The 22,007-nt window shown below is 37.2% G+C and overlaps 1 protein-coding gene across 2 annotated transcripts in view; it reads left to right on the top strand.

Annotated features, from left to right (window-relative positions):
* LOC127663081 (TSC22 domain family protein 3-like) overlaps positions 1 to 21,373 on the top strand; it is a 29,576-nt gene extending 8,203 nt beyond the window's left edge. Inside the window, exons 1-3 of one of the 2 annotated variants that reach the window (XM_052154506.1) lie at positions 18,986 to 19,333; positions 19,566 to 19,617; positions 20,015 to 21,373. In XM_052154506.1, coding sequence (XP_052010466.1) covers positions 19,212 to 19,333; positions 19,566 to 19,617; positions 20,015 to 20,266 — 426 coding nt within the window. In that variant the 5' untranslated portion in view covers positions 18,986 to 19,211 and the 3' untranslated portion in view covers positions 20,267 to 21,373. Of the gene's footprint in view, positions 1 to 18,985; positions 19,334 to 19,565; positions 19,618 to 20,014 lie in introns of those variants that run through there. The other variant, XM_052154505.1, reaches the window with a different exon arrangement.
* The last annotated feature ends 634 nt before the right edge of the window (positions 21,374 to 22,007 follow it).

The raw sequence follows: 22,007 nt of genomic DNA, 5'->3' as shown, positions 1-22,007 counted from the left end.
CTGAAAAGATCTGTTACCAGAAGATTTGATCTCATCCAAGGCATTCATTTTAATAACCTCAAAGCAAAGGGTCAAAGTTAAGGGGCGATCATACTTGAGAACGTAATTTTTTTTTCAGACAACACAAAGGACCAGGACATGATGTCCCAAAGAAGGGCTTCTGGTGTAAGTAGAAAATACTTTGAAATATCCTGAAGAGGTCTAATGATGTTTCGAGCATTTTTTGGTCACTTATGTTGGGTTTGCCTAACTTGACCATTTGCATGCAGCTGAGAACGGAATTTCTTTGCATGAGCTTGTGTTTCCAGTCTCCCACGTTTGGATGCGTTTCAATGCGTGTGAATGGAGTGCAAAGTGTAATGTGACTGCCCCTTTAGCCCCTGTTGGTAGATGCTTGAACTACACCATCTGGACCCAAAAGGTATCTTTCTCCATTGATGGAGATTTAAAGGGCATGCATTCTGACCAAATAATGCAAGCAACACAGCAATCAAAAATACTTCAGTACATTATAGTAGATGTTTACATTGCCAGAGTTTTTGAAAGGCTCTTACAAGCTTGAAATGGACATATTTTTCCCGTTATCTGCCTTTAATGGATTGCTTTCTCCATATACAGTATATTATAGACCTTGCCTAAAAGATATTCAAATGAAATAACTTACCAACACTTTTAAACCTTGCATTTTGCCCTGGAAAGAACAAACAATGGCCTACACATTTTGACCAATGATTTTCCATTACTTTTTCATTGGTGAATAAGGATTTTGTACATTCTTTAAAGAGTACACTCACAAAGAGCAACATTGAGCATAGCATAATTTCTTATGAAATATTTATAGTTTTATGTGTCATATTTTATTTAATTACTATAACATTTTTATACACTGTAATTTTGACTTTTGCATGATTTCTTAAGATTTAGAGCCTAGAAATATATATTTTGCCTTGAAAAAAACTTACACAATAAATACAAATGACAGGGTGGACAGATGGAATAGAGGCTATTTTAGGGAACTATGCATTTGGATGAAAAAAATAAGGAGTGTCACATTAATTTATGGCAGATGCTATTTGCACACTGGTGGAAATAATGGTGTATGCTATTTACACCCCAATGCAAATAGTGGCAGATATTATTTTCACCAATATTTAAATAATATTGGATTTCATCACTGCACCAATTTTATTGTGTTTATTTAGAGTCCCACAGACACACTACATCAACCTCTACCCATAAACCTAACCTTAACCATACCTTAGAAAAAATAACCTTGGTTTTACTACAGCAACCATGTTTTTACCATGGTAATTTGCTGTAAATGTACAGTTACACCGGGGTGCAAATAGACACTTCATTAATTTATACATTTCCACCATTTTTTGCCTAACTTGTTTGTGAGCAACTCCATTTGGATTGACATGGCTGGCAGAATTATGAGTTGTTCATAGGATGATACTGAGGTGAGCAGTGCAACAAAGTGCTTGCCCTTAGTGTCTTATCCATTCACACCCCAGCAATGATGTACATTGAGATGATGAGAGAACCTGTCAACAGCCCTCTTCAGTGTTTGCCCTTGTTACATCAGAGCCTGGGAGTCTATGTGAGCTGACACACCAATCAGAATCTGTGCACCATGACTGAGCCATTGGTATTAGAGTGGTACAACATTACCTTTATGGCCAACACTATGCTGTTTGTAAACATGTAAACAATGCTTCAAGGATTACATCAAATCGAGTCAAAAGCAACTAATTTTACTCATAGATCTCCCTTTATAAATCAACATACTGTACATCACAGGCATTTTCATTTAATCCCAGTGTTGTATGGTCAAGGACACAATATTTTCCATCTATCAATGATGGAGACCTGTGTTTTTCCATTGTGCTAGCCCATAAGATTAACCCTGACAAGCCATGGTTCATTATGGGATTTGCTTGGCTGGTCTGGAACACAATGTTCTTCTAAACGCCTATGGGTTGAATGAATCAGCCCACTATAAGAGCTTATTCTGGATAAAGCTTCTCCACAGGGCTGTTGCATGCATTCAAATATTATCTCATAGCTCTACTGTATTCTTCTCATGGACTTTGCCCTGTATTCTCTAGCAACGTGTTATTAAACAGAGATAGTCATCTTGCCGGGTTAGGAAACTCTTGGGCATGTGCACAGCAGATTGCTACAAAGTATGTGTGGCGTGCAGCCATGCAATGAACAATTTTCTGTCCAAAGAAGCCTCTCCTCTGTAAACACTCTCTTCATAGGAAGCTTAATTATAGGAACTTGGTTTCTTTCTTAAATCACCAGTCTCATGCAACACAACTAAGACCATATTTTGATGCGTTAAAAGGCTGAGATTGTTGTGGGTGCATAAAGTTGCCATACTTGAGTTTTATTCTGCTTTTGTTGACAGTTATATATTGTCATACAATGTTGTAAACTTTCAGTCTTTTAAACAAGATATTCAATGCTTGTCTAATGTGTACTATATAGTGTATGGTGTGCATATGTGAATAGAATCTGTGGCAATAATCTTAGCTGTGTATCTTTATGTTCTTGTTCCAGTCAGGACTTGTGGATATGGTATGGATGTCACCCACATCTACTTTGATTATATTGATAACATATTGTACATAGAGCAGTTTTGTTGCAGAAACACAAAAACATTTCCTTCCATAACTTAAAACAAAAACCAAGAGTTATTTTCCCAAGCCCAAAGAAGCATGTAAATCATTATAAAGGTCAGTTTCGATGAAAGCAAGGCACTGTTGCTTTAGCAGAGCTTTTTTGGTAAGAGATGTTGACAAACTGTTAAATAGTGCTAATGCATTAAAGGCTTTTGTGAGATTTATGGTTTGATGTTGTCACTTCTCCAAGACAGAGAAGGCAGAAACATACTCAAAACACTATGATTCATCAGGCTTGATTCTTCACGATCCACTTTGAGACCATATTTGCACGAACAACCGAAGGTGGTTCTTAGGTAACCTTCCTCTCCTTTTACTGGAAACATTCAGAGAATCCTGGAAACACTTTGTAAGGTTCCTTTGCCAATATTCTTTCCTATATTCTATTGCAGTTGCCTTATTTTTCTTTTAATTAATATTGGCTCCACCACTCACTAAGAAATGACAACCAAGTTCAATCTGGGGTTTCCCTTAAACTGGACAAGGTTGCTCAAGCCAGTAATTGAAAGAATATGTTCTTGCTATAAAGAATTAGAGTTAGAGGGATAATTAATTTGTATTATTAATAATTAGTTAAAATTAAAGATATTATAGAAACTTTTCCTTTAGGCTATTACATTCTGTATATAGCCATGTGATAATAAAAGCCTTTAATGTATTAAGTGTGCCATGGTTATTTAGCTTTTTTATTATTTATTTTGTATTACATGAGTTTTATTAGAAGTAATCAACATTATGCCACAATTGCTGTCGATTGAGCTTAACTTGTATTGAACCCAAAATCTTCCTTTAAGGAATACCCTTTTAGATATTTTTAATGGTAAACAAGATAAAGATACTGAGTAAGAAAATATTTTTTCTAGTGTTGGCACTAATTATCAGTGTCATTTACTACATTTGCAACCGCTTTCTTTCCGATGAGATGTCATTGAGCAAAACATCATCAATAGATGGTCTGCTGTTAACAAGCAAATAGACTAATAAATAAACAGAACAGAAATCAGGCTAATGTAACTTATAGGAAGCTCTCCCAAAAAGCAAAGGCACAGGGAACTGGAATTTGAAACATGGTGCTCTCAGCCTTGTCCAACAGGGCAACTGGTTTCTTGTTGGACTTAAACCAAAGAACTGTGGCCGAAATTTGAAATCTCCCAGGGCCCACAATTCAAGATATGTCAATTGTAAGAGAACCGGGCTGCTCAGATGTCAAATAATAGCAAAGAACGTTCTAGTCTTCACATTGACTAGTACACGCTTACATAACTCGTCAGCTTTTGTTTTCTGTGGGGTAAATATATGACTGACCAACAAGGTGATATAATTTCCTCACTGAGGAAAAGTTTATTCCTCCATAAAGCATATAGTTGTATCTTGCATGCCTACGGAAGGTTTTCATTCAAGATGAGACCTTGTTATTACATCATCTTCTGGTAACACTTTACAATCCAGTTTAATTGGTTAACATTAGTGAACAAAATTAGTTGAAATTAAATAACAATAAACAATAATTTTAAAGCATTTATCAGTCTTGGTTATTGTTAATTTCAACATACTGTACATAATACATTTATCAAATTAAAAGTTGTATTAATTAACATTAGTGCACTATGAACTAACATGTACTAACAATAAAAAAAAAATTTTTATTAACTAACGTTAACAAAGATTAATAAATGCTGTAAAAATGTCTTGCTCATTGTTTAATGATACCGATTGCATACTGAACCTTATTTTAAAGTGTTACCCTTCTTTTTGGTGTTTACTAATATCAGTTACATCTCCAGAGCTGTATCTCCAAAAGACGACACCTGAGAGTTAAAAAATTGTCTTGTATGAGAGAAATGCGTTGTCATGTTAATGGCCTATAATTGTTACTCTAGTTTGCATATTCTTTTTTATGGAGTTGACAGATTGAGCTGTAATAGATGCCGACCTGTGGAAAATGAGAATGTAACTACTATAAATTATTTTCAAAGAAACTCAATCCTTAGACTTTTGGCAATTTTGACTCAGATGAAGTGATAGTATAGCATAATTAATATAATTACAGCTATATTCAATTACAATATGCAGTTGAAAGGCATAGAGCCCATTGGTTAATGTCATGTTATGGATTTCATTTTAGCTTCAACATTATATGTCCAATAATCAATCCTTTTGAATTATGGGCAAATGTCTATAGTAAACATTCAGAGCACATTGAAATTCAAGGGGACGCTATCTTTCAGGTTTTTAAGTGTTGCCATGGTCACCTGGGGAACCATGGGTGAAAGCCCATAGGGAGCTTTTATTCCCCTCAATTAGTATTCTAGAATAAGTTTCTTCCCTTCAACGTCCTGGCCAAGCACAATTTGCAAAAGGTCACTTGTATAGAAAAGATTAAATAATTAAAGTGTGCGACATAAGCTGATCTAGATATAAGAGGCTAATGATTTTCCGTATGTCAGCAATTTCAGTCCTGATGGGCGATGGCTTTGAAAGAGGATAAAGTTGCAATGATTCTTAAATTTGAAGCAAAATGTGAAAAAATAAATAAATAAATGCATATAAATAAATTATCCTCAAAATATTTAACATAAATTACATTTACAGTATTTAAAGAACTACTAATTTAATTATTCAAAATAAGTCTTGATTTGTATACTTCCACCACGTCTTTTTTATTAAAAGGCGTTGAAAGTAAGTATGTTTTGAGTCGTTTACCTAAAGAACTGGGAGTACAGCCAAGTCCACTATCAAAGGAAACACTGCACAACAACAGCCATGAAAGCCCTCCCTCCCCACATCTTTCTCTTCCTCATTTTTTTTTTTATTTCCCCCTTTCAATGAACTATCTCTGTCTTTAACTCTCTCTAGAACTCTCACTCACACAGAGAGACAATCAGATTGGAAAGAGACTCAGGACATCCTCCTGACATCCGGAAAATAAATATATTTGCGCTGCCCACACGTAAGCTTATTTTAGGATTAATCATCAGATACAAATTTGCAATTCAAAATAGCAACCTTAATAACAACAAAAATAAATGTAACCAAATTAATAAAGTCATGCTTTTACTGGATATACAGTGGGCCCCAAAATATTTGGATACATAAGTCACACTTAAAATGTATGACTGTTTTTGCATAATACTGTGCAACAAAATAACATGGTGGCATTTATTTTAACAAAATATAACACTAACATACTTTTCAAGCTGAAGATAAAGAAGTAGTTTATTAGGTTTCAAATGATAAAATAATAGATATCTTTGTATTTATATATTAAATAGGTATTTGGTCACTTTCTGGTTATCAGTTGTTCATGGAAAATGTCCATAGTTTATGTGACAAACTTCCCCTGTGGTTACTCAGTTAATTTTAGGGAAACTGACTTTACACACCAAATATAAATGATCTTGCTTCAAAATTGCAAAATTAGCTCACAAAAGTGAATTAAGGTATGTGGTCTAGCATCATTTGTTTCCAGATGAAACTTGGTTTGATATTTTGTTTTCAAATGCAATGTATTTCATGCATTTTAAATCTGCCTCAAGTGTCAAAATACTTTTTTGGGCCAATGTATGTAAATGTGAAAAACAAATGTTGCAAATTTCATTGCATGAAAACTTATTTTTTTCCAAACACTTGCAGAGGCTCCTCGGAGAAGCTAAAACAGGGTCTTGAAATACACAGTGTTAACAACTAATAATAGGGCCAGCCCTAGCCAGCTTCCTTGTTGTCCTCATGTGGGGATCATGTATACTCACATCCTGTGGTCTGTTTACTTGGGAATGCTTTCTGAGAACATCCTGGTCACCATGTTTATGTCGCAGCACAGTTTGAAGTGAACCACTCACGGAGCCTCTCTTTAGAATCTCCCCCACAGTCAAAAGAATGAAGATTAATGTTTTCTAAGGTGGCGTGAGTACAGTCTGAAGAATTTAGTCATGCAATGGAGCATGCAATGACACACCTTTTAAAGCAGCTCAATGGTAACACTGCTATCATTGAGCAAAGGTATCACAAAGTTACTCACTTTGTTCTAACCCTGCAGGTACTTTCAGCGTCACACCACACATAACACCTTTGCTCATTCCAGAAAAAGCTTAGAGCCAGACAACAGGCAAACCCTTGCAGACATGCAAAACATGGATCAGGGAGGGGTGAATGCAAAACAGAACTCATACTCCAGACAGGGTGAGCTTAGTATGTAGACAATTGCTGAAGAAAGCATGACCTTCAAAATCGAGCATGCGCTATGCAACTCAGAATGAAAGGAATGTTTTTTAATCCAACTAAAGTTGCTAGAGCACATTTTAGAAGTGACAGTTATATTGCAATCTGCTATGCAAGGGGCGGTCCTGCCTTTATCAAGCTTTAATTCCAGTCCTCAAGCACTCCACTCCTTTGTTTTTGTCCCGTGGTGGAGGTGTCATTGCGTGCATGGCACGACGGTTGGCAAATCACACCATATTTGAGAATGTTAATAGGATTTATATGTAAGCTCTTAGAAAAAATCTTGTTATGCTGATGTTGTGTTTAAGCAATAGTTCAGCCAAAAACAAAAATTCTGTCATAATTTACTCACCTTATTGTTGTTCCAAACCCATTTTACTTAAGAATATTTTAGGCAGAAAATTAGCCTCAGTCACCAATCATTTGAATGCAAAAGACCAACATTGTGCCAAACACGGATTTTCACGGATGAAAGAAAGTCAATTGGGTAAGATACAACATGAGGGTGAGCAAATGATGACATAAATTTAATCTGTGGGTAAACTGTACCTTAAATTCCAGAGAGAACTTGAGAAATATTTTTGTAAATGTTTCCTTCAGCTGACGTTTTAAAACAAGGCACTTCAGCATTCCTCTAGGTGTGGCAGGTTCACAGTATACAATGTTATGTACAACCATGCCTGTGTGCCTGCATATCTTAAAATAATGATCAAAGTAGAATCTTAAAAAGGAATATGAACATGAATAAGGGCCATACAGAGACATCAGTTTCTATTAAACTGGAAATGTTTTGATAATGACACCTAGTGTGAGCATATATCTTGTTGATCTTTCACTGTTTTGCCATATATTGGAACTGAGCACTGCTACCCAGTGAGAACTAGAAAAACATTTTTTTTTTTATGGAAATTGCCAATAAAAAGCCATGTTTCATAATACTAATTATAATTATGTTCCATAATTATCACAGACACTGACTTAGAGCCAAGTTAAATGCAAGTAAATGCACCACACTTGCTTGTGTCATTTATATTTGCATTATACTGAGAAAGGCTTTCCACTTGTTGTTACAGTGCCTAAGAACTGCAAACAATATCTTAAAAGATACATTCTCAATGGCATCTTTTTCAATCCTTTGTATTTGTGTTTGCAGAGTAGAGTAAAACTGTTGCATACTAATGTGCCCTTTTAACACACACAATATTTACCTACAAAGCTCCTCTCATTATGTATGCTAGACAATCTTAGATCATTTAAGGCCACTAGGCAACCTTAATCGAATAGCCTTGTATCGTGCAGATGAGGGGTTACATATGGTGTTCACCTCCCCTGACTCCTCTGAACATTGCGTGTTTCTGGAGCAGTGGCAGCGCGCCAGCATATGACAATTTTTTTGGACAACTTTCTCAAATCTGACTAGGCTCCTAGATTGTTATGGAGATATGATGACAGCTACTTGGCTCAAATGCTGCCTACGTGTAAAAGTCCTGCACATCAGATACCAACATCTCTGCTCCTTTCAGTTGACCTATGCTTTTCTCTCTGGATGGCTGACTCTGATCAGAGCTTTTACGTCACCGACTTTTCTACCTGCATATGTATCATCTTTCAGTTCATACCATTTAAGGATATAGCTAAGCCTTTTGAGTTGAGGAGATTAAGAGTGTACAAAGCCCAAGATAACTGTAATGAACCCCGCCCCTTCGGTTCGCCCCGATCTCACGAACGTGCACACTCGTTTTGATTCCTCGAGCTCTCCCGCTCGCACGCAATCTCTCCCCACGGGCTCACATGCCCGCTCCCAATCGCCAGAGTATTGATTACACCTGCACTCGTCCCAATCACCACATCATTGTTTACACCTGCACTCACCTCTTTAAATACCACAGCACATTCGTCTCACTCTGGTTGGTTATTGTTTAGCTACCCCTTCACTTTGCCAGCACTAGTGTTCCCCTAGCTCCCCCTGTATATTCTACTTGTTAGATTACTGCGTTTATTCTGATTACCCCGGCTTTGACCCCTTGCTTTCCTTGACCACTCTATTGTAGATTTGCCCTTTTGTAATATCCTGATTTTCCCGGCTCTCGACCCTACGCTCACCTCGACCATTCTCCCTCTGGATTTTCCCCACTGTACCTTCGCCTGCTTTTTATCTAATAAAGCAGTTTTGACTTACATTGTGACTGTCTCGTCTTGTGTGTGTGTGTGTTCGGGTTACAATAACACATGTGTGTTCTGCAGGGGTAATTGCACGAATGCATGTGCATAACCGTAAACAATAACTCAATCACAATGGCAGAGATGTTTAGAATTCAGTTTTCAGTCATGTATCAGGGTGAACGGGGTTGCTCCATTTCTGGGAAATTCCTTTTCTAACTAGAATTCATTCATGACAAAGAGAGAGGAATGACTTTGGGGCAGTGATTTTGAGAAACGAGCAAAAAATGAGAGCCAGGGCATCCCAGAAGCTGTAAATCTTACCTGCCTGGCAGATAGCTTCATCCAATTTTCAGCCAACACATGGATCACATCCCCCATAACCAAAGCCCCTGTATCTTTCTATGTCATATCTGCCTTGATAAACAATGGAAGTGACAGGATTTGGATCATGGAACATTATCATCACTGTTTGTGTACATCTTTAAATGCGCAAGTGTGTGCTGTATGTCAACATGCACAAAGATAACAGAGTATTTATTTTAACTTTGCCCCTGTTCCTTAAGATTTATTTAGACATCAATGTTTGCTTAAATGTTTATGGTTCAATTGTGTCAAAGGCTGTCTCTGTGTTGTCTTTGGAAACCATCTAATGACAACATCATATGATTTAGGGGACAAATTCTTTCAGTGCACTTTAGACAAGACTGGTCACACAGAGAATTTCTGGAACGTTGGTCAAACATTTTGCTGTCGTAATCAATCTGTTCTTCCCAAAATTGAACCACTTTCCCCAGTGGCCAAAGCTGTAAGTGTTGTTGAACGTGTTTCTGGGGGTGAAATGTCCACAGAGTGCACCAAAATTTTGTTTTTAATTTGTAATACAGTCAACAGGAATGGATATTTTATTTACCATACGCCCTAGCCCAAACCTCAACCATAAACCTAACTGTCAGTAGAGTAAAAATGGTCAATGTCAATTTCCCGTGTGATTATGTTGATTATACAGTGCAAGAATAAGTGCAGGAAATTATTTTCTCAATAAATTAATGAAATGAATCAAAGATTCATGAATACAAATTTGCAATGCAAGAGGCGAAATGAAAAATGGTGCCGTTTTATTACGCTAATTTTACTGACCACAAAGTACAAATAAATCATAATTGTTTAAATAATAGGCACCAGAATTATTCATTAAATTGATTTTCTCTTTTATTCAAGGCTCATTGGTCCCACAGAAAACAAACAGGCACTTCCCTGGCCAACAGACATTGAAGCATACCTGATCAAATAAATTAGTACCACTCCACGTGCTCATGTTTTGTTTTCAATTGAGACGAGATGCACTAATGAATGGATTTAGCAGGAGGCATGTTGCCAAGCTCTGCGCTTGCTTTGCACATTGTGTTGATGCCAGCTGATCTGCATTAGAGTGGATGCTCCGAACGAGCTCTGACATAAGAGGCCTGATTCTCTGCCCTTCTCTTGGCAAGTCCACTTATCTACTTAGTCCAGACCACTGGGGCTATGCTTTCAGTGCTGCCACTTTGAAGCCAGGCAAGCACAGGCTGCCCAAAAACATGCCTGAGGCTCACGTCAGACCTTTTACAGCCTAAATGTGGCAGTTAACAACACTTGCCATTGCTATATGATGGCAGCAATGCTAATATCAATAATAGTTATTATCACACAGCTTTTTGGAACATTTGTCTCTAAATGGTTAATTATTGCATTCTGTAGCCAAATATTTGTATAATGACCACTAAGTGTATATTTGTTCCTGACAGACATTTCCTACACTGTTCCAGTTCCATGTCTCCATGGTTTCTTTCTTCTCACATAATTATGTCCTTTGTCCATCCACTGGCCGTACATAGTTACATAAGCCTGCTGTAACATGCAAGGCCCATTTTCTCAGGAAAGCTGCTCTTTCTCATGGCAAATCCCATGCAAGATAACGGCCTAATGAGAGGCATCGATTAGTATGACCTGTGAGCACCCATGCATGTGTAAAGCTCTCTGACAGTTCTCCTCAGAAAACAATGCATTATTAATTAAGAGTGTGTGCAGCAGCTCAGCCACATCTGGAAATATCTGTCTTCTTGTCTGCACAGCAGTAGCTGCTTTGACATGTGGATCATGGGTACTGTTATGCTTGAGTAACGAGGCAGACGAGGAAATGCGGATCCAAACGCAGCTTGAACTTTATTAGACGAACCAAAACAGGAAAACACAAAGGAACAACCCACGATGGGGAAATTAAACATAAAATAGTAAACTACACACGACGTGAGCAAAACGGGACTCGAGGAGGCAACACACACCGGGTTGACATCAAACAACGATCGACGGAGACTGAACAAAGACACGGGGTATAAATACACAAACATGGGAAAAGAGGCCAATGAAAGAACAGAACTCAAACAAGATAATAAGGTGATTAACAGAAGCAAACGGCAAACTAATGAGGGCAGGTGAAAACAATGACAGGGAACACGAACGCTAACAGAGGACTATGGAGTTACATAAGGGACTAAAGTGAAAACTAAGAAGTGCAAAAGTGGCAAGATGGAAATCAAGAGGGCAACAGTGAAACAAGACAGGGTAACGTTACAGGTACATTCTGTACATTCTGAGTTCTTCGTAACATGTACTCTGCACCACAGACCCATCCCACTTTTGACCTTCTTGCAGAGGTTCCCAATTAGAAACAACTTGCATAGTGTGAGAAATTAGTATTATACATTTTGTAGGTGGTGACATACTGTAGCTCACCATTTACATAGGTCACTGAGTTCATTTGTGAATGGATGTTTTAACATCAAGATTTATTTCAATATAACCTCTGGACAATTATATTAATAAAAGTAGTGATGATAATGGTAATGGCCTCCTATTCTTTCCTTTTTGTTGCTTGAAATTCTATGACAGACTAATTAGACCTACCTGATATAATTGTACTAGTCATACGACAAGCCCACATTTTGTCAGCCTTTAGTACACTAATATTCAGTATAGACATCTGCAAATTTTACATACATGGGCTACAAGTAACCAAATTTAAATCATTCTTGTGCTTCATACTTTAACATACTGTATGCAGCTGTGAAACAAACACTTTACTTACAATAGCCTGATTTATATATCACTTCCTCAGATCGAACCCTATATTGTTTGTTACGTAACTTTTTAAAATATATAACCAGAGCAGACAACTAATTTTCATAAAACAAATATTGTCTGAAAATAATTTGTATGTGTAGTAATACACTCGACAGTCATGTATGGTTATATGCAAAACAAGTTAAATTATGTACCATAAAATGTAAGCGTTACTTCCCAGACTGTAAATCCTGGTGCGGGATTATGCGACTCATAACTCTGTCAATATTTTACTGATGAAAAACTGGGCAACCTTGTTGTTTTCTATCTCACTTCTCTTTAAATTTGCAAAAATAAAAAAGACCAAATAGCAGGACAGCAGCTTCTTTACTAGCGAGAATACAGATAAGTGCATCTGCTCGAATTACAAAACCATTAAGAGGGTGTAAATATCCAGCAGTGATATGGGCTTTGAATGTCATTGACAGCCTAAAGTGGCTAACTCTCTGTATTACAGGGGGCCTAGGCTGTTTGTCAAGATTCAATCTTTAGCATAGGCTATGCAGAATTTCCATGTGCACAGATGCAGTCCACTGGAAACTGGGTAACCAGATGCTTGTATAACCAACAAGCGCTCTAGTCTACCGTGGCCTATAGATGAGCCTTGTCTAGACAGATGTCAAAGCAACAAAGAGGGTTGGATCTGCAACACACCTGGGCCATAAAGATACAAAGCACCTGCTAATACATACTGTATGATTAAAGGAGGTTTTGTAACTGTTCAAACAGAGACTTACATAAGCGGCATTTCCATGCCATAAAATAAGGATTAGGGTTAGGGTTACCCTAACCCACAATCTGACCAATCATAATTGCTCAGTCAGTCACAGCACAAAACTGCAGACTCCGTAAAATTACTTGAGTGGGCACAGGGGGGATAATGACCTGTTTTACACCTCATTTCTCTTGTTTCCATTGCATGTTAATGGGAGCGTGTAGAGTTTTGCATATGGATGCACAGCATTGAAAGCAAGGCTAGCTGAAGCCGGTTTCTAACAATGCACATTTAATAGTCACCAAGAGCATTCAGTGTAGTTTTAATAGTGTTGCATAGCTACTGTAAGTGTCCTATTTTGTAGCCTAAATTCCTGTCCTATTGGCAGTTCGAGGCAGGACCTGGCACTCACCCTATTGACTCTCAACTAGGTCAAGGGTTTCTGTGAAATGTAAGTACAATACAAGATGCAAAGCCATCCTGATATGGCATAGTTTAGTTATGGCAAAAAGTAAAACAAAACCTGCACATTTTCAAGTTTAAACTCTGTTTACCTCTGGAACATGACAGTTCGTTTTAGCTCGCATCTCATTTTTGCCTATATGCTGATATGTGATATACGACTGTAATAATTACCCAAGTAAAACAGGCTTTCTTGACACAGCCCAACTAGACAGTTAAATGTATTCTCTGGATTAAAGTAATGGATTTTTAATCTTTCTTTTACATAACATACGGCATGCGTTGTACCAACATGTTTTATGTGGGCAAACAAACACAGTGGTATATGCTGCACGTACACACTATACTGTGACGCTAACTGCTTTTTTTTTTTTTTTTTCCAAAGTCACTCATGGCTTCTTCCTGTCTGCCAGACTATTCACACAAAACAAAGCTGTTGAGCGCAAAGCATGTTTGGTCGAAACATGTTTTCTTGTCTTCGAACAAAAGAGTAATGGTACTGTGAACAATATTTACCATAAAGCATCATGGAAAATTCTGGATGGGTGATTTGCTATTGTTTGCAGAGTCATCCGAGTTGGTTATGCTTGGAAATTCTAGATAGCAACACAGATGCATTGTCATCTTGCTGATTTTGATCATTTAAAATTATTGTCGTCCTCTGATCGGGATTCCCATAGTCATGGAATCTGCATGGAATTTTCTAATTATGCTCTAAAATATTTAAATAGCTGGAAATTCTTATTGTGAGTGCAATGCCATAAAATAATACATTTAATAATAAGTAAGAGTCCTAATCCATTAATGACTGGAAAAGTAATTGTTAATAAAGCCAATTGAAAAAATAATTGGTCCAAAGATTTAGGAACCCTGTCTAATAATTTTAAGATTTCATTAATGTTGCATTAAGAGTGCCGCAACTACCCATGAACTTACTGTGAGCAATTTTTTAGTCTAAATAAGAATTCTGAGTATTTGCCTCATTCTCTTGCAAGACAAGACAGACAGACAAAGGAACTGAGGGGGGCACAAACAACAGCATCCCTGTTTTTCCGTCTCCCTCCCATGCAGTTGAGAGAATCGGACACTTTCACACTGGTCGAACTGTAAAGCCGGACAAAACCCACAATTTTGAGGTGTGACTGTGTAGATTCTACCATTCATAGAGCAGCGGCCATGAGCTTCCCACCTCCATACTCACCAAGTCTATTTAAAAGGTTAGCCAGGTGGTAAGTGTAAGAATGCTGATATCTTGTGAGTGTATCATTATTACTGACAGCTGATGGATTAATTGTGTAGGTGTGTAGTGAGAGGGAAGAAAGTTTGTCTCGTCCAACCACTCAAACAGGCAAGAGGGCAAATACTGCAAGTCTTGCTCTACTAGGCGTGAAAAGTGGTGTCAGGTTCAGTGAAGTGCGATACTGCACCTATCATCTGCTGTAGATCATGTTGAATAATAATTACAGATGGTTGATGCAAGTCTTGCATAACTTGCCTTATATTTCTTTTTATTTAGCAAGACACAAAGTCATGATGCAGTTTACACTATAGATGAGTTTATTTACATATTTTGTTCCTAAGTATGGTGAGAACTTCTTTCCTGTTTGAAATATCTTGCCATCCTCTTGAGCAAACTAGATTTCATATTTTAACCTAATAAGCATTAGCTATTCACAGAATGCAACCATGAGTTACTGAAAGTATGACATGCCTTAATAGTAATTAACACTGTGCCTGCATATGCAAAGTCTAAAGAAAACTGCAGTGCAAAACTTGGTTCAGGTGTAGGATTCACATACTCATGAGAACTTTAATCAGTTTGAATTACTGTTAATAGTAATTCAAACTGATTAAAGTGTCTTTATTATATGACGACTTGTTACATAAGGGTTACAGTGTAGATAATTAGTGCCACTGAGTGATTCTGTATTTAGCATAATGTTTTCAAACTAATTTTTAAACTGAGTAGTAGCAGTGTAATGTCTGTGACATCTCCGCCAGGGTAGATTGATTGGTGACAGACGGAGACATACTGTACCATGGCACATTTGTGTTTACTGTGATGTGCTGGGCTTTGTTAGAAGTGGCAGCTGAATGAACCATCTATTTTCTAAACTTACTGCATCATCACATTTGGATAATAATATTTGTCTGTTACCAAACAGGTTTTAAATGTGCAAATTAATTTTTTGTAATTTTCCTTAGAATGTTCAGTAGTGTATCCATCTTTGCCCACATTTGCTTGTTGTTTTGTCACATCACACATTTATCATGTACTGTATCAAGTTTATCCTAGCTTAGCAATATTATCTTACATTAGTTCTACAGAACTGGAAGCTTGTCAACCCACAGGTGCTACTGACACTTCTTCACCTGCAGGTTCTCAACAAGATGCACAAATTATTAATTTAAGAGCACTCTTCTCTGCCTTTCCCCTTACCTTTGAGCTATCATTTATATGGTAAAAACTGTGCAAGCACTTGCCAATTAGCCTGACTACAGCTCTGCAGGAGTGCAGAATCTGGTATAGAAGAATACTGTAAATCTTGCTGAAATGCTCCTATGAAATCTAATCTGGCAGCATTACAAACTCTGCCTGAAATAGAAAGTGACAGTACTATGGTCACTAATTTGTGTTCAGTGCTTTTCTGTGAAATCTCATTAGTGGGATCAACTTTGAGCCGTCACCTTTCAAAGTGTTCCACTTGGATTTCGTCAATGTCTTGCTCCACTCTGATAATCATATCTTCAACTGAAACAACTGCATGTAAACAGCCTTGTTTAGTTTGGAAACTCAGCTGTAAAACCGAAATATCCTTACTCTAAAATACTATCTTATCTGTTTACTACGAATGGCGATGACAAAAAGTGTCCTACTTTACCCTAACTCACCCAATAATAGATAATACATAACATGTATATACATATATTTTATTTCCTCATTCTATAGACATGTCTAGACAAAAATGATTTTTTCATTTTGTTATCAGCCTACACCTGCTTGTTTAAAAGTAAACTGATGGACAGTGAAAAAAAAAAAAAAAAAATAATATATATATATATATATATATATATATATATATATATATATATATATATATATATATACAAGTTGTGGTCAAAAATGTACATACACTTGTAAAGAACATGTATATCATAGCAGTCTTTAGTTTCCAATGATTTCTACAACTCTTATTTTTCTATGATGTAATGATTGGAACACATATGTCTTTGTCAATAAAAACATTCATGCATTTTGGTTATTTATGAATTTATTATGGGTCTTCTGGAAATTCAACAAAATCTGCTTGGACAAAAATATACATACAGCATCTTGAATTATCAATTTTGGTGATGCAGAAAGCTGTTTCAATCAAATTTGCTTTGTGGCATGGCCTCGTAGCTTCTTTTGAGTTATTATGATTGATTAAAGCTGGTGAATTCAAAAATATATATATATTTTTTAAATAGGGCTGGTTTGATAGCCTCATTAGGCTCAGCCACAAACGCTACAATGGAAAAGTCTAAGGAGCTCACCATGAATCTCCTTAATGAAAAATCAAATCATTGACTTGAACGAGTCTTGGAGCCATTTCAATGCAGTTACAGGTCCCAAGATCATCTGTGCAAACAATTGTTAGTAAGAATAAAGTGCATGTATAGATGTGTCACTGCCAGTCTCTGGAAGAAAATGCAAGCTATCATCTGCTGCTGAGAGAAAATTGGTCAAGATGGTCAAGAGTCAACCTAGAACCTCCAAAAGGCAGGTCTGCAATGAATTAGAAGCTGCTGGAACACAGGTGTCAGTGTCCACAGTCAAGCGTCTTTTACATCGCCATGGGCTGAGAGGCAGCCATTCAAGAAGGAAGCCCTTGCACCAGAAGCGGCACTTCTTTAACGCTCGACTGAAGTTTGCTACTGATCACATGGACATTATCACCAGGAGTGGCACAAGTCACCCAACAACAATATGAAAGACTGGTATAGAGCATGCAAATATGCTTGAAGCTGTGATTGAGTTATTCCACCAAATATTGATTTCTGAATGATTCCTAAGTTAAAACATTAGTATTGTGTTGTTTAAAAATGAACATGAACTTGTTTTATTTGCATTATTCAAGGTCTGAAAACACTGCATCATTTTTGTTAGTTTGACCAGTTGTCATTTTCTGCAAATTAATGCTCTAAATGACAATATTTATATATAGTTTTTTATAATATTTTTGCTATGTTGTCAGTACTTTATAGAATAAAATAAACATTTGAATTTTACTCATACTTATAAATAGTAAATCCAGAAAAACTGATACGTTTGCTGTGGTCTCTAAAATATTTCCTGAGCTGTATGTGAGTGTGTGTATTTGTGTTTGTGTGTGTGCACATGTTTACGTTTTCCAGGCATAAAAAATATAAACACCCTGCCAGCGGGTGTTCGACACTTCAAGTGTCCTAAACGTACACATAGCCTGGCACAAGCGTCATGGTGACGTCATCACCACTTAGTGGTGAATGCCGGTTGTTGTTGTTGTTGTTGCTGCACATGTTTATACTACATTGTTGGGACCAAATGTCCCCACAAGTATAGTAAAACCTGAGATCACCTACTTTGTGGGGCCCAGCCAGCGGTCCCCTTGAGGGAAATGGCTTATTAAACATACTAAACAATGTTTTTTTTTTTTGAAAATGTAAAAATACAAAAAGGTTTCTGTGAAGGTTAGGTTTAGGTGTAGAGTTAGGGAGATATAAATTATTGCTAGGTCTTTGTAAAAAACATTAAATGCATGGAGAGTCCCCACAATTATATATATATATATATATATATATATATATATATATATATATATATATATATATATATATATATATATATAAAAAGTTTGTGTGTGTGTGTGTGTGTGTGTGTGTGTGTGTGTGTGTGTTTTAACTAATAACCAAGTTTTTAAGCGACCCTAATCCCAACATTCAGACAGTGTTGTGGTTTTAAGGCATTTGGTTGAGCTTGTTTGTGCTTGTACCTGTTGTTACAACATTTGGCCACTGGAGGGGCTAGACACTGAGTTTAGACAGTGGGGAAAAAGTACTGTGAGAAAATCTGAAATTCTACTGTAAAAAAAGTCCCCTGAGAACCAGCTGTCAACAGCAAAACTGTAAACTTATGAAGACTAGGAGGCATACTTTGAAAGACAAATGCACTCATTCTACTCGAAAAAAATATTCAATTATATTTTTTACAAATGTAACAAATTACTCAGGTTTACAAGAGCACATTGTTCCTCAAAAGTGTCCATTTTATCTAGACAATACAGTTTATTTCAACATTAATTGATTTAGTCATTGGACAACTATTTATTCCATAACATGTCATAACTAGAGGAAAACAGTGTCACATTTCAAAACGTAATGTTACAACAATGTACACGCCGCTTGTTAATGGCGTGACTTCTTTGTGTTAATGTGTTTAGGGCGTTTGTTTTATAGCTTGTTGCTCCTGCAGCACGCTGTGAGTTCTTGAGCGAGTTCAGTGAGAGGGCAGAGCGTAATCTATGCCACAAGGCTCATTTGAATAATATATTCATTCGTCAGGTGACGACACAGCCCATCGTATAAAATGCTCGCAGCGGCAGAAATAGTATCACTAGCCGACAGAGTTTCTATCAGAAACCACTAGTTTCTCACTCGTAGCGCCCGGCTTCTTTGTAGCTTCACTGAAACAAAGCAACGAAACAAACAAGAGTTTTAAAAACGTGTTATAACAAGTCGCAAACGTGGCGAGAAGTATTATTCAGACGGGTCTTTTCCTCAACATGAGCACGGAGATGTTTAAAACACCAATGGAGCTAGCGGTGTATCAGCTGCACAATTTCTCCATCTCGTTCTTTTCATCCTTCATTGGAGGGGATGTAGTATCGGTCAAACTAGACAACAGGTAGGCGACAGATACCCTGGATTTTATGGGATTATTGGATGGTTTTGACATTATAAATCGTATAAAATATTTAATTGATACATGTTCTCTTAAACAACGGCGCTTTCTCAAATAGTTCCGTCACATATTTTCTTTTCACGTGTTTTGTAACAAAGCATTTTCGGATACATGTTGTTTACTACTGTAGTGTCCGAACAGCTGTCTAATAGTTTGTCTTTTTTGTCTTTTGCAGTGCCTCCGGCGCAAGCGTAGTGGCAATTGACAACAAGATCGAACAAGCAATGGTAAGATGCATAATTATTTTACAAGCATTATGTAAACACTAAATGTATTACTATATCAAAATGAGCTTGTGTTTGTAGAACTTCAGTGGGAAGCATCTAGTTTCTGTGTGTAGGTTGTAACCAGAGCAGTGGCACACTCTAGAATTGATGCGCCTATTTTAATAGCATGTGCTGTGTTGTCACACCTGCAGTAAAAGCCAAATGCACACTTTTTTTTATTTTTTTTTTTTAAATAAATTTCTGTGTTTTACTTTCTTATTCAGCTCTTGTTGTTCTAGTGTATTCATTGCATTAATATGACATGTAAACATCAGTTGCTTTGGTTAGTAGGTTATTTAATAGCCTATTGTATTCTTTGGTGAAATCATTTAAACGAAATTCCCTCTTTCTCTTCTAGGATCTTGTAAAGAATCACTTAATGTATGCCGTCAGGGAGGAAGTGGAGATCTTGAAAGAGCAGATCAAGGAGCTGGCAGAGAAAAACAACCAGTTGGAGCGTGAGAATAGCCTGCTGAAGAATCTGGCGAGCCCCGAGCAGCTAGAGAAGTTTCAGTCACGGCTGCCCTCAGAGTCCAGTCTCCCTCTGGAGCCCCTGGACTCCCCCGAGGATGGCAACCGCCAGTACAACAGCATGGGATCTGCTGTATAAGTGGCTCTGCCAAAGGGGCGGGCAGAGCCACAGCTCTCACCTGAAATGGACCTCCAGATATGCAACTTCATGATGAAGCTGGCTGTATCGACCAAACCTGAAAAAAGAAAGCATTACGATGTACCAGTGGCCTAGTCTGTTCTGTAATATCCAACAATCTCTTCGGACTGATGTGGAAAAGAGAGAGTGAAGTAGATGTCAGAGGTTACTATACAACGGGACTGATGAGCCCCCTGCTTGAAGGGGGCCCAGCCTTGCTTTCCCTTGGCTCCTCTCATGAAGAGAAGGAGAGGGCTTTGCCTGATGGAGCTGGCCCAGAGAGAAACGCATCCTAGGCCGATTCAATTCAAGCCAAGGAAAAGTACATCCCCAAAAGATGCCCCCAAAGTCTCACAGGTTTTTAGCTGGAGTTCTCAACTCTGATATAAGCTAAATGGGGTCCGATATTGTCCCTTCCTAGTGTGACTGCTCACATTCATTCCCTCAATGTCAATAGAGCTGTGGCTATTTTTAGCTATTGCAGTTAAGGACTTTTGAGATGGACCTTTGTGGTCCTTTCTTGCACAGTGGTGACTTCTGCTTGTATTGCTGCAGATGGGGCCTGCTGCTTGTATGGGGATTGTTGCTTGTATGGGAATTGTTGCTTGTTTGTGTTTTGAAACAGAAACAAATGTGTAAAACCGTGATTTTATTTTGTGGGAATGAAAATCTGTATACATTTGCATAGTTCTGTAAATTTGCAACTGGTGATAAGCAAAATGTTCTGAATTGGAGGCGTGGGGGTGTGTATTGTTGCTGAGAATGTGACGTGTTCTGTTGACTTTCAATGCCAACCAACTAATTGGCATGATATTGTGTAAAGAGGGGCACATGTTTTTGTATGAACTGTGTTTTCTAACTACCAAAGACTTGCCTAATACTCACAAGCCAACAGGACTATGTGTATCTTTTCACAGGAAGACGTTTTTTTTTTTGTTTTTTTTTTGACAGCAGTCTTTTTGAAACATGGGTATCGTTGCTTTATTTTTGTGTCCCTTTTTTTTGTTTGTTTTTATACAATTTATGGATGCAAAATGCACATTGCAATAAACCTTATGTTTACATTTAATTGCTTGCTTTTTCTTGTGTACATGGAAAACAAGGACTTATTCTTTGGTGTTTGATTGCTTCACACAAATGGACATGACCTTAGAGGACCTTAAGATTAAATTGTTAGAGAATTTCCTCTAACCTTTTAGAAATTACATCAGCATTTGCAGTCAAGTCACAATCAGATTCTCCTCATATCTTGGGAAAGCATTATAAAAATTCCAACTTCAGGTAATGTGGCGATAAAATCGAAACAATCTTGGGCTTTATTATTGGATTGGGAAGAGTGTTGTTAAATGATAAATATTTGATACCAGGTTTAAAGTTTAGGTATGGACATTAATAAGGCCTATGATGCAAAGAATGGGCCAATATTGTTCTATTAGCATCCATAGGTGTTAATGATTTACGTTTACTATTCAAGCCCGAGACAGAATGGCTATTGACCAGTGCTCACATTTTCTGGCATACAATTAAATGAAACCCGTTTTAAAAGAATTTACAACATGCAATTAAATGAAAAAATTTATATGACATGTAATTACATGGAAATATATTTTTATGCAATTACTAATTTAATCATAAAAAGATAAAATGCTGTCATTGACCTCAATGAGCTCTGCATGATTTGTATACAAAGCTTAAACTTGCC

The sequence above is a fragment of the Xyrauchen texanus genome, chromosome 23 (genome assembly GCF_025860055.1).
Source record: "Xyrauchen texanus isolate HMW12.3.18 chromosome 23, RBS_HiC_50CHRs, whole genome shotgun sequence".
Classification (NCBI taxonomy): domain Eukaryota; kingdom Metazoa; phylum Chordata; class Actinopteri; order Cypriniformes; family Catostomidae; genus Xyrauchen; species Xyrauchen texanus.
The sequence above is the reverse complement of the archived record's forward strand: the minus strand, read 5'-3'. Positions and strand labels throughout refer to the sequence as shown.